General features: G+C 36.1%; 1 protein-coding gene across 1 annotated transcript; it reads left to right on the top strand.

Annotated features, from left to right (window-relative positions):
• The first annotated feature begins 604 nt into the window (after positions 1-604).
• LOC112030040 (probable cadmium/zinc-transporting ATPase HMA1, chloroplastic) lies at positions 605-13,074 on the top strand. The gene is made up of 13 exons (XM_024062721.2): positions 605-1,362; positions 3,346-3,496; positions 3,611-3,795; positions 4,408-4,554; positions 5,279-5,474; positions 6,364-6,476; positions 6,778-7,019; positions 8,271-8,376; positions 9,077-9,241; positions 10,337-10,553; positions 11,401-11,588; positions 11,669-11,755; positions 12,681-13,074. Exons 1-13 carry the CDS (start codon positions 844-846, stop codon positions 12,855-12,857), a joined length of 2,493 nt encoding a protein of 830 aa, XP_023918489.2. The 5' UTR covers positions 605-843; the 3' UTR covers positions 12,858-13,074.
• Positions 13,075-13,568: the final 494 nt, after the last annotated feature.

Here is a 13,568-nt window from a genome sequence, read left to right as displayed (position 1 = left end):
GTTGTTATTGTTGGAGCAAAAAAGTAATCTTAAAGTTAGATTTAAATTTGAACCAATAACAACTAACTACTTATGATTTGTTGTGAAAATGTTGTAAACGTAGCATATTTCATATTTTATTTGCTTCTTTTATGTTTGTTTGGTGATAGAGAAATAAAGTTCAAAGTAACAATCAACGGCAAAAATTTTGTTGACACAAACTTAAAAGTATAAGAACTAAAGTCTTTCTAGACCCTTTGCGGGCTTAGAAGTGGATTTGAAGTTTCGAACCAATTTTTAGGGTGTCTTTAGAATTGAGAGTCAAGTTATGAACAACAAAGAATTCAAATACTTGGTTTTTTACATTCTAGGATCACATGTTTACAAACTATTTCACAATTTTTTATTTTACAATTTTGACGTGGCAAATTATAGGCAATTTTCTATCAGTTACGTATAGACTTATAATATTTTTTTACCATTCGCACTTTACCACATTCACGTCAGTAGTTTTTTTTGGGCTAAAAATAGGGTTAAAATGAAAGATTTAAAACAATGTGGACCATTTTGAAAGGATAGTATGAAGTTCAACAAACTATTAACGACACTTTCCTCGGTGAAACAGACATTTCCATATAAGCCCCAAGCAAGTGAATGAGCACATCGTGAAGTGTGGATGTCATAACAACGCCCCGAGCTTGTCACTGGTCAGTTAAGTCAAAACACACTATAAACAGAGTATCTCCGACTCCGACTGCACCAGACTCCGCAACTATTTCTCTCTCTCTCTCTCTCTCTGTTCGTCGAACTCGACCATGGCTTGAGGAGCCCCAATCGCAAAAGCCCCAAACCCCTTCACACGAAATGGAAACCCTCCCTTATCCAATCGGCGCCACAAAATTCCACGCGCTACCGAGTCACAGAACTCGCCTCCGAGTCGACTCGCTTTCCAAGCCTATTTTCAATCAAACCCTCCATTCTCCCATATTTCGCTTCAAATCTCTTTCTCCTCCTATCAATTTCCAGAATCGTCGATTCTCTCAACTCCGTTGCGTCGCTAAAGCTAGCGATCACCACGACCATGACCACGACCACGACCACGACCACGACCATGACCATGACCACCATCATAATAATCATCACCACCACCACCACCACAGCGATGAGGAAACGGAGCTGAGTGAGGCACAGAGAGCGCTGATTGGGTTCGCGAAAGCGATCAGATGGACCGATTTGGCGAATTTCCTGAGGGAGCACTTGCAATTGTGCTGCTGTTCCGCTGCGCTTTTTCTAGCTACTGCTGCTTGCCCTTACGTCGTGCCGAAGCCGGCTGTCAAGGCTCTGCAAAATGCTCTCATGCTCGTTGCTTTCCCTCTCGTCGGGGTAATTATTATATGATCAATGTTGGTTTAGAGCTATATTTTTTGCAATTTATAAGACCATTTATCTATGCTCTATTTAAACAAGTTACATGACAGCACTAACAAAGTCAGGTGACTAAAACTGCACATGGATGGTCTCTTCAATCGCCACATAGTGGCTTGGTATTATATATATCAATTGAACTTGAATTTCCAGTGTTCTGTGTGAATTGAAATTTCATGATTGATTTTTAGTTTGCTTAGGTGGTCCTGTTAAAATAATGGTTAAATGATTAATTTCACTAGCTTAGGCTTTGGGGACGACTTATAGTTAATCAATTATTAACCATATTGAGGCAATTGCGTTTTGGGTTTTACGATTTTGGTGGTAGGTTGTTGCCATTTGCTTCTGAGTCTAGGCGTTTTAAACTTGGGTTTTGGCTTGCATGAACATTATTTTAGTGTTTCATATTCATTTTGATTTGGTGGTGTGGAATTTAAGAGGTGAAAAATGAAGCAAGAAATTTGGGCTTGATTTTTCTTGAAGGGATTGTAGTGTATCTATAATAGTGTTAAGAAAACTAATGGTTGTGGATTATGGAAGAGTATTAGGATGGGGTTGGATAAGTTTTTGGAGTATATTCGGTTTGATGTTTGAAATGGTAGCCAAATTTGATTCTGGCATGACAGGTGGTGTGGCAATCGTTCTCTGAAAGAGACTTTTCCAGCTTTGTATGAGTGCTCGATAGATAAAGAAGCATGGGTGGGTTCCATGTTGGTTTGCCAAACTATGGGGGGTAGGAGGCGTTGGGATGTGAGATTTATTAGAGATTTTAATGGTTGGGAGTTAGATTTAGTAACTGCTTTTCTCAATGCTCTTGAATCTAATACTCCTATAAGGGAAGGAAACGACAAAATATGTTGGAGATTGTAGAGAAGTGGAGGTTTTGATGTGCGCTCATATTATTATGCATTAAGAGTTGCATGTATTCTGACATATCCTTGGAAGATTATTTGGAGTGTTATGCCACTTGTCAAGTCTCTTTTTTTTTTTGTTGGACTGTGGCTTGGGAGAAGATTTTAGCACATGAGCATCTCATTAAGTGCGGTTATACACTAGCAGAGTGGTGTTGTATATGTAGGTGTAAGGGGAGACGGTTGATCATCTGTTGTTACACTATTCTGTTGCATCTGAATTGTGGAGTTGTGCATTCTGATCTTTTGGGAGTCAATGGTTGTTACTGGAAATGCTCATTGGTTTGGTAAGCATTCATTGGAAATTTGGAATTTATTCCCAGTGTGTATAATGTGGACAATTGTTGGGAACAAAATCGTCGTACGTTTGAGGACACAGAAACTACATGAATACTTTTACTAGCTCTATTTTGTGGATCTTTATTTGATTGGTCTAGAGCATGGGGATTCACTAGCTCTAGTTCCGTCCCTAAATTTATAGTCATTCTCCATTTCTAAATAATTCTATTATTTTGTATTCTTTATATTACTTTATGTCCCTTATACATGAGGTAGTCTTTTTGCAATAAAACAAATCTTACTTGTATATATATAAAGAATCCATTATAGATTTTAGTCTAAATTTTATACTGGCCGTCAACCTAACACAACTCTCCTCCTCTTTCCATACTTAGGAACAGTTGTGAACAAAATATATGACACTAAGTATAGACAAAATGTGGAGTTAAAAAAAACACACTTAGGCTAGCTGCTGTTTCTCCTTTGGATATGAGAAGTGTGTGTTAACTTGCCTGCTCATGCTGCTCAATGTGAATCATGTAATAGTGTATACTTTCTGTTTTCTTTTATCATCATGAGGACTCTAGTTTTGATGGTAATTGGTTGTACATACATATGCCTTTTGTTTTAATTTTATTGTTTTAGGCATTTCTAGTGGTTGTCATCACAGGATTATCTTGTTCTTCCTCTTTTCCTGAGGATTATCTTTATACTGCAGTAATTGATTAAACTTCGTGCCGTTTGTGTTCAGGTTTCTGCATCACTTGATGCCCTTACTGATATTTTTGGTGGAAAAGTAAATATCCATGTATTAATGGCACTTGCAGCCTTTGCATCAGTATTTATGGGGAACCCTTTAGAAGGAGGATTACTTCTTGCCATGTTTAATTTGGCCCATATCGGTAAAAATTTCAAACTATCATATTCAGTAACAACTGTGTGTGTGTGTGTGTGTGTATTAAAATATTCCAATGAGGGGTTTAAGTTTTATCATTTAAAGTGTATGGTGATTGCAGCTGAAGAGTATTTTACCAGCCGCTCAATGGTTGATGTTAAAGAATTGAAGGAAAACTATCCAGATTTTGCTCTTGTGCTGGATATTACTGATGATAACCTTCCTAATACTTCTGATTTGGCATACCAAAGGGTTCCTGTGCACAATGTAGAAGTGGGCTCATATCTCTTTGTTGGAGCGGGTGAGGTATGTGTCAGCAGCTTGATTTCCCTTTGGTCTTGTAGTATAATCTCTATACATTAAAATTCCAGTAGAGATGGGTAGATCATGATGATAGTTCTGTATTTGGTACCAACTCCTTTAGAAAATGTAAAAAGTTGAGGGGCATGCTTTAGCCAGATTCATCACAAAACATGATGATCAGTGGGTCCCAGTCCCCATTTAAGGACTTTGTGTACCTTAATAAGAAACATTGAAATACTTTGTCAAGTATTTCCCAATTCTGTATTTTCTGTTTTGGGCCACTAAGTGTGTGTCCAAGCAACTCCAAAGGTAGCACAATCGGATGAGGACCATACCTCATGATGCAGATATCACCAGCTATTATCTCCTCTTCCTCTCTCCCATGGGGCTAGAACTTAGGGGGGGAAAATTTAAAAAGTGTGCATCCAAGCTTCATGTACTTTAGCATACACTGCATATCTGTAATATGGATAAATATAAGAAGAATAAACGTTTTATTTCTTGTCATGTATAAGTATGTCCTTATGTGGTATTTATGTTTTTTACTTTTTTTCATGGCAAAAGTGATACATTAGATTATGGAAGCATTGTAATGGGGGATGGTATTGTGATTAGTCTGTGCCTGTAGATTGTGAAGTTTTCCAAGGCAATGCCACAATTACTATCGAGCATTTAACAGGGGAAGTCAAACCTTTGGAGACAGAAGTTGGAGACAAAATTCCTGGGGGTGCAAGAAATTTAGATGGTAGAATGATTGTGAAGGTACGTTCATGAGACTATTTTTTTCTGAATTGTCATCATGAATGGATAGGTAGAATGACATTGGTTTTTTTTATTCTATCTTTAAAATTTTTCTTACCTTTTATTTTAATTTTGCTTTTGCAAATGAATTTTTTTTTTTAATTTTTAATTTTTAATTTTTTTTTTTTTTATGTCCTCCAGTGCATAAAGGACCAGAAATTTCAATTTGCCAGCCAAAATATATAAATAACATTCGAAAGTTACATTTAAATTTTTCTCTTTACACATCATGTTCCAGATTGTTATCATGGCTTATTTACAATTTTCTAATTTCTTTTGTCTTTTTTTTTCCCCCCAATGAATAAATAGCAATATCAAGCCCAAATTTTCATTTTTCTTACATGACTCTTTTAAACTTTTGCTTTTAAAATTTACTCTATGGATAATTTATTATTTTCGTTGGATTGGATGCTTAAGTATTTGCTTCTAGAGGGATATTTATGACATGTTGGATCCAATTGCTAGAGGTTATGGGCTAATGATCTCTAGCTTAAATAGCACCTCCTCCCCTTGTAAGAGCAAGGTGAAAGGTGAGGTCCTCAATTGAAGACCTACCAGATGCTTATTTAATTACCAATTAAAAAATATATATTTACTAGAGGTTATGGTGCTACTACTAGCTGGCTGTTTATGATGCTACTTTCTAAGATGGCAGTATTTATGGTAGATTTGTGCTTTGTTGCAGGCAACAAAGACATGGAAAGAGTCAACACTCAGCAGGATTGTGCAATTAACTGAAGAAGCACAATTGAATAAACCAAAGCTTCAAAGATGGCTGGATGAATTTGGTGAGCACTACAGCAAGGTGGTTGTAGTGTTGTCTGTTGCAATAGCTGTCATTGGGCCCTTTTTATTCAAGTGGCCATTCATTAGTACATCAGGTAATTTGGAGAAAGTTCTCTTAGTTATAGGAATGCTCAAATTAATTGATTATTTCTTACCACTAGTGTTAAACTGTGTTATAATGATGATGTTGAAACGTGTGTTTTGTGTGTGTTGGGGGGGTGGGGTGTGGAAGAGAGATAACTTCAAAAATCTTTAGCCTTTTTTAAAAAAATTTCCAAATTCCTATCATATTGTTTCCTTTTCGTTTGCATCCAGATCCAGTAATTTTTCCCCCTTTGGTAGGCAAGTCATTCCTACTTTGTTTTTATCAACTGAGATAACTTGAGTTTTTTAATTTCCCAGTTACTACAAATTTGCTCCTCAGTATCTCAGAGGAAAATCAATGATACTATATATTGCAGTAACTGATTTCCCAAGCAACCTAAAAATAAATTTCCTGATTCAATAGATACAACCTTACTAGTGTATAATGTTTCAAGATAAAATAATTCATGAGACATATAAAGAATTCCACACCCCCCCTCCCCCCCCCCCCCCCCCCCCCCCCCGGAGAACTGCTACAAATTGTATTTTGCTGAAACAAAAGGAGCATTATATCTTCACAAAGCTGTCAAGGTATTCAAGCAATATAACATCTTCACAAAGCTGTCAAGGTATTCAAGCAATATAACAAGATTAAAATGTTATAAGAGCAGTGATTGAATAATTTGTTTCTTAGTTTTATTTTATTTTATTTATTGTTATATCCTCTTGCCATTTCAGTGTTCTATCCTTCTTCGAATTTGATGCTTCTTTCTCTCTCTCTCTCTCTCTCTCTCTCTCTTGTTTATGATCATTTCAATGAATTTTTTTTCACTGTGTCTGGATTTCTATTTTGGAGGAATGCTCATCTTCTAGTTGCTTAATGTCTGGTTAATTATGTAGCTTGCAGAGGATCTGTTTACAGAGCATTGGGGCTCATGGTTGCAGCATCACCATGTGCATTGGCTGTAGCTCCATTGGCATATGCTACTGCAATCAGTTCCTGTGCAAGGAAGGTATCAATCAACTGAATTCCTTAATTAAATGCTGAATTGGTTTGGTCTTAGTTAGATATTATAAACAGGTTTATGTTCCACTCCACTGCATATGACTTGAATAATATTAGAGGTACACTTTTCAGAAAATATGATACTGATACCTACTATTGTTGTGTTTTCCTGCTTTTGTCTGACTACTGTTTCTATTTCTTATTGAATAGCTCTTATGATGCTGAATTGTAGGTCAGTTTTGGCAAAAATTCTATGTGTGGGAGGCCACCCTTGTAACAGTTGTGATACATTACTATATTCTTTTCAGGGAATACTGCTGAAAGGTGGGCATGTACTAGATGCCCTAGCTTCTTGCCATACTATTGCATTTGACAAGACTGGGACATTGACAACTGGGGGGCTTGTTTTCAAAGCCATTGAACCAATTTATGGACATTTTGTTGGAAACAATAGATCAAATTTTGCTTCCTGTTGCATTCCCAACTGTGAGAAAGAAGCTCTTGCTGTCGCTGCTGCTATGGAAAAGGGTACTACTCACCCTATTGGAAGGTAGTTTTGTTAAACTGAAATGCCTTCCTAGGTTTAAATGGTTGGTTAGATTAATTCTTGTAGTTGAGACTTCTTTAGGTAGTAGTGTTTACTCAACTCCAGGTAATAAACTGGACACCTTGACCAACTTCTTGTTACTGCAGCTGACATCACCTGTTTGCAGTAGGGCCTACCATTTCTTTGTTGAGCATGACCAGGTTAAATCTGTAATTTAGTTGAATGGATAAATTAGCTTGGTTTTAAACGTATCTATGTCACTGATAGCACATATATTTTATGAACACATTTTGTGATATACATATAAGCATTATAAGCTGTTTTTTTTGGATAGGTAAATAAGAGATTTTATTAGAAGGGAAGAGTACTATTCCAGTACTCAAAAATTGGAGCTCTAGTATGTATGCGTTACAGCCATCCAATCGAACAACGATCTTAATACAATCATCTTAAGCTCTGTTGTCATGTGTTCCAATCCTTCAAAAGCCTGATTGTTCTGTTCACGCCAAGTGGCCCACATAAGGCACAAAAAAACGGCTTCCAACGGTTGCCACCCCTAAGTTTGCCAAACACGTCCATCCAGCCAACATGTCCACCACACTCCAGGGCATAAACTATTGCACCACGCTATAAGCACTGTAAAATGGAGAAAGAGAAAATAAATAAATAAAAATCTATTGGATTCCTATACATGACATTAAATAATGGAACTTGTGGCTAAGAATTCATATGGATGAGGCCATAGACTTGAGATAACTCATTTTTGTTAATTATGGGGCCCAAACAGTGAGCATAAAAATGTATCTAAATGCAATACCGTATAATTCCCATATTTCCATTGAAATTTGGTATTTATGATAGATTTTTGTTAGGTTGATTGTTGTAATGCTTCAAGATCCATTGCTTTGAATTTGATACAGTAATTGAAAACGCTACTAGCCTGATTTCCATAATTGACCCTCTTATTTATTTATATTTTTATCTTTAAAATTTCATAATTTAGTTGATTAAATTCAACTTTATTAATTTCTGTATGCACACATATTCTTGTGTGGAACAATGAAGTAATATTAGTTATCAGTAATCATAATATCTTCATCTTGCATTAAGTCTCATTAATTTAGTCCTAATTTACTTTGTTTCTTGCTCAAAAAAGGGGGTGGGGGGAGAACAAGTCTACTATCAAATGTGTTGGACATGTTGCTAATGTTTATTTTATCTTGTTAAAGTACTTGTTACTTTTCTTTGTTTCAGAGCTGTTGTAGACCACAGTGTAGGGAAAGATCTTCCTTCTGTTTCTGTTGAACGTTTTGAGTATTTTCCTGGTAGAGGTCTCGTTGCAACTCTCAATAGCATTGAGGTAATGTTCTTTATTAACATATATCTTAGCGTTCATTCACCTTAGCGGCCTTTGATGATGAAACACTAAGCTTGTATGCTTCAAAAAGATGACCTTATTGTTTAAATCTCTATATTTCTGTTACTATCCAAGTTAATTTATTTACTCTCTTTTTCTTCTTTTTATTTTTTGAAAATTACGTATTTTATTACTCTTAGTGGTTTATGTTATATGTACCGGTACCATAGCTGTTTTCTTTGTATGTTTTGTATATCATCAGGGTATGATGCAAATCTTTACTTTTATGTTAGATATGGCACTGTTAATATTGTATTTGTTCTTTGATATTTAAAACACAATTGTGCCTTTTTCATTCTCGTGCGTGTTTCTTCTTTTTCTTGTAAATTTGTGATTACTTATCAAAAATAGAAAACATTAATGTGTATGAGAATGTTATGCTGTAGATTTAGTAAAAATTACATTCCTTACCTTTCTTTCACGAAATATGGCCAGTTCTGTGTCGTGGTAAACTTTCTTCATTTATTCACATTTTATAGTATGCATGTTGATTGGCTTTTCTAACGGCTTATTGAGTCATTGACACTATTGGACGTGCATCTGATATGGTGATGATATTATGCATGCATCTATATTGTTCCACCCACCTTCATTTAACCATGTTTTGGTCAGTGACATTACATTGCATTTTCCCTTGTTATAGTCAGGAACTGGAGGGGTTAAACTGTTGAAAGCGTCACTTGGTTCTGTAGACTTCATCACTTCGTTTTGTAAATCAAAAGATGAATCAAAAAAGATCAAGGATGCTGTAAATGCATCTTCATATGGAAGTGAATTTGTTCATGCTGCTCTTTCTGTGAATGAAAAGGTGACGTTTCTTCTACATGGCTTTCTTCTTCTTCTTTTTTTTCTTTTTTTTTTTCTTTTTTTTTTTGGGCGGGTTGTGGGGGGGAGGGGGTTGTTGTGGGGGTTGATATTTTCTAAAATTTAGCTTCTTTTTTGGCAATATCTCAAATTTGCACTCAAAAGTCAAAACTCCCAATTGAACAACCAATTCCATCTTCCTTAATTCTTAAATTTGCTTCTTTTATTATTTTATTTTTGGAAATATCTCATTTTTAAACTCATAAATCTCCCAATTGAACAATCAATTTCATCTTCCTTAATTCTTAACTTTAGAGGGGAAACCTATTTAAATAATACAAAACCAGGAAGAAGAGAAGGAAAACCATGTTCCAAGCTCACCGTTGCATAAATATGCAACCCATTCCACCTTCAGAATTGACAAAAGAAAGATCACCCAAAATATGCAGTTTGTGTTTTATAATTGTTAGCATTGATCATCTAGATTTCAAGCATCACTGAAATTTTGTTATGGTTAGTATAGGTAATATTTTTCTGTTGCTAAATGCTGCGGTCATGCCAGTTCAAAAAAGGATAGTATCTATCTATATCAGCACAAGATCAGGCTAACATATGCCTCCCCTCCCCACCCTTTTTTTTTCTTCCCCCTCCCTCTTCTCTCCTTTTTTATAGTTTTTTGATGGTGTGACGGTTAACATATGGTCATGTGCTGAATTAGCATGAAAGAGCAGTGGAACTATTTGGGCACACACTTCAGATGTAACCGTAAAATATTTGAAAGCATGCTCAATTTAAAATGTGAGGTTATCTGGGAGTTTTGGCCTTAGCTTGTGCATACGATTAGCAACTTTGTGAGGGTCTCTCAAAGATGTTCCCTTCTTTGCTTGTGTCTAGGAAAGGCTCTTGTGGCTTATTACGAAATTAGGATAAGAAAACCTATGTATGTACTTTGATGATCACAAGCTAAAAGATGTGGAGTTTGCTTGCATTTCCATCATTACTTTACTCTGATATTATTATATCACGTTATATTGTACCTTTTCTCTAGGTGGTGCAAAATACCATTACACTGATTGCATTCACCACCAACTCCATGCAGGTTTCACTGATTCACCTAGAGGATAGACCTCGATCTGGGGTTCCAGATGTCATAGCTGAGTTACAAGATCAAGCAAAGCTACGTGTAATGATGTTAACTGGTGATCATAAGTCAAGTGCATGGAGAGTGGCAAATGCTGTGGGGATTCAGGAGGTTTATTGCAGCTTGAAGCCTGAGGATAAACTGAGTCATGTGAAAGATGCGTCAAGGGATATGGGTGAGTTTTCCTATCAGCAATCTGGAAATCTTCATTATCTTCATGTCTTACATTAAATAGAATGTTATGTCTGCATACATGTCTTTATATAATGGGTGTGTAAATTTCCTCTTTTCTGTATTGACAATGGTTCTAATTACTTCGTGTATTTTGATAAATCATCTTTTTTATGTCATATACACTGGATCTTGAGAGTAACTTCCATAAATTGAAGGTTTCTCTTCCTCATCATTATCATCTTTATTGTTTTATCTTGGTCCTCTTGGAAGAGAGGAAAGGCTTTGCAGATCTAATTTTTCCATTCCAGCCTTTTTAGCTTCATAGCATGTATTTTTCTTGACACTAACAACCTCATCCGAATAATCTACTAATTCTTACCTCCCCAAGTTTTTTTTTTTTTTTTTTAAGTGAGCTCTTCAAGTATTGATTATATGCAGCTATTTTATATCTCTATTATCTATTTTGTGTGTGACGCGCACGCATGTAATAATCATAATACAGCAATAGTTGCCCATGTTTATAAATTTTTGAGTAAAAATATATGTACAGAGGCACAGATACATATCCACACATGATGTTTGCTTTTGTTGCTTTAAACATCGAGAAGGGAAATAACGACTATCACTGCATGATGTCTCTTATTTGAATGGACTTTTTGAGATGATGGAAGTTCAAGAATTCATAGGCGTTTCTTTTGAGAGAGGGGTTCATTATTATTTTCCCTGGCCTTCTTCTTCCTATTTGAATCTATTTTACACACATGGTTTTTGTGTTTTACTCATTCTGGTTACATAAAGTCTTACCACTTCTTTAAGGTTGTGCAACTTACAATGTTTTGGGATTTTAGGGGGAGGTCTAATCATGGTCGGTGAAGGTATTAATGATGCACCAGCACTTGCTGCTGCCACTGTGGGTATTGTGCTTGCTCGACGTGCTAGTGCAACTGCTATAGCTGTGGCAGATGTGCTGTTGCTACGGGACAATATTTCTTGTGTACCTTTCTGTATTGCCAAGGCCCGCCAAACAACTTCACTGGTACTTGCTACTGTCAGTCTCTTCATTATCTGGTGGTTTCTGTTCTTACTCTTATTGATTTTAATTATATGTACCCGCAGGTTAAACAAAGTGTGGCCCTTGCTTTATCTTGTATATTTCTGGCATCTCTTCCCTCCGTTCTGGGATTCCTTCCCCTATGGTTAACGGTATGAATCAATTTGATGATTCAATATCTTTTCTTTTCATTATTCAAGTTTTTCAGAATCTATCATGCAGGAACATGGAAAATATCTTGAATGGACATTATTGGTAGGGGATGGCAAAATATATCCACTCCACCCATGCTGCCCCGTCCAGTTCTGTATTGCCCCATTGGGTTTGCTTGAGTCTGAAGATGGGACGAGGTGGAGATGGATTTTGCCCGCCCCACCCCGAATTTCTGTCTTATACATATCTTGTTCCCTACTCTCAAAACACACCTCTCAATACTCTCTCTAGTGTCCCTCCTCTTTATGCTCATTAACATTGGTGCCATCTCATCAGGGATGCTAAAAGGCATGCCCCATCCCACCCCAACCAACCCTGCTTTCATCAAACGTGGATTTTCCTTGCCTTAAAAAGGGGATGGGGCGGGGGCGCCCAACATCTGGCCCCGTCCTTTCCTGTCCCATTGCCATCCCTAATTATTGGTTCTGTTCTACATGGAAGCACATGGAGTTTTCTGTTTATTTTTTGAACAAATTAATCTCAGATAGAGATAATGAAATTACATTTAAGAGAATTGTCCTTGTACACAAGGATCACTAATCTGTAATATCAGTAGATCCTGGCATAGATGAAATCTGCACACCATGTTGATGTCTTCCTTAATTTAAAAACGAGTTTGATGGCATGGGCTCTTGGTGAATTCAAGAGAGGATGGGATCACTTGCGATACTGTGAGATTGATCTCTATTTCCAAACAATACACAGCTAACTAGGACACAAGCACATTAATAACTTGCCTATAATAACACCACTAAACATGTGTTTATAATTAATTGTGCAGTTTGCTTTTTTCCTATTTCAGAACTTGGCTTCTCTAATCAAAGCTTATTTGTCTTATTATTGCTCTACTCTCTGTGAACACAGGTTCTTTTACATGAGGGAGGTACTCTTCTTGTCTGCCTTAATTCGATACGTGCTCTAAATGATCCCACATGGTCCTGGAGACAGGATTTGCTTCACTTGATTAATGAATTTAAGTCTGGACTACTGTTCTTGAGTAGACGTAACTCCAGCTCCATCCAGGCTGCTGCAACTCAGTAAATTCATCTTTAAATATATAAAAAAAATTAAAAAAATAAATAAAATCTTTTCCTTATTTCCCTTTAATTCTTTTTCCTAAGTTGGTCTATATAGAAAGCTAGCATTTGCTGATTCTCAGATGTGTATAATGAGGAGATGGTTAAATTACCAGATATATTTCAGGGAATCTAATTCTTAAAAAAGAAAAAGATAAATAAACCTCGGTTCTGTTGAATAATTTTTCTCTATTTTATTGAAGATTCAGTTTTGGGGGTTTTTTTAAGTACGTAAAACTATTTTTTTCTAAAACAGCCGTGGTTTTAATTCCAGAATGTGCTAGTCAATTTCTGTTTGGCAAAAGCTTCTTTTAGTCTTTTTAGCCGTGCTTCTTAATCTTATCAGTGTAATCGGTATAATGGACTGCAAATAAGACGCAACTGCAAAAAATGTGAACAAAAATGAAAGTCCACTTAAAGTGGCAAAAATATTATATATAACTAGGAATTCAGAACAATAGTTGATGGAACTGTTATATTGTTCAACAACAATGATCAATGAAATGTGCGTGTCATTTTCTAACTGCTAACTGTCCGTGTTTTTTAAGGCTTCAAAGGACCCTCACGTATAATCGTCCTGTCAAATACAAATTCTCCCTCATCCTGCTAATCATTCATTGAATGCCAATCATTCATAGAAAGAGGTTTTTTTACTATTTTTTCTTTTTCATAGTGG

This window comes from Quercus suber, unplaced genomic scaffold (assembly GCF_002906115.3).
Source record: "Quercus suber isolate HL8 unplaced genomic scaffold, Cork oak 2.0 scaffold_1100, whole genome shotgun sequence".
Lineage (NCBI taxonomy): Eukaryota > Viridiplantae > Streptophyta > Magnoliopsida > Fagales > Fagaceae > Quercus > Quercus suber.
The sequence above is the reverse complement of the archived record's forward strand: the minus strand, read 5'-3'. Positions and strand labels throughout refer to the sequence as shown.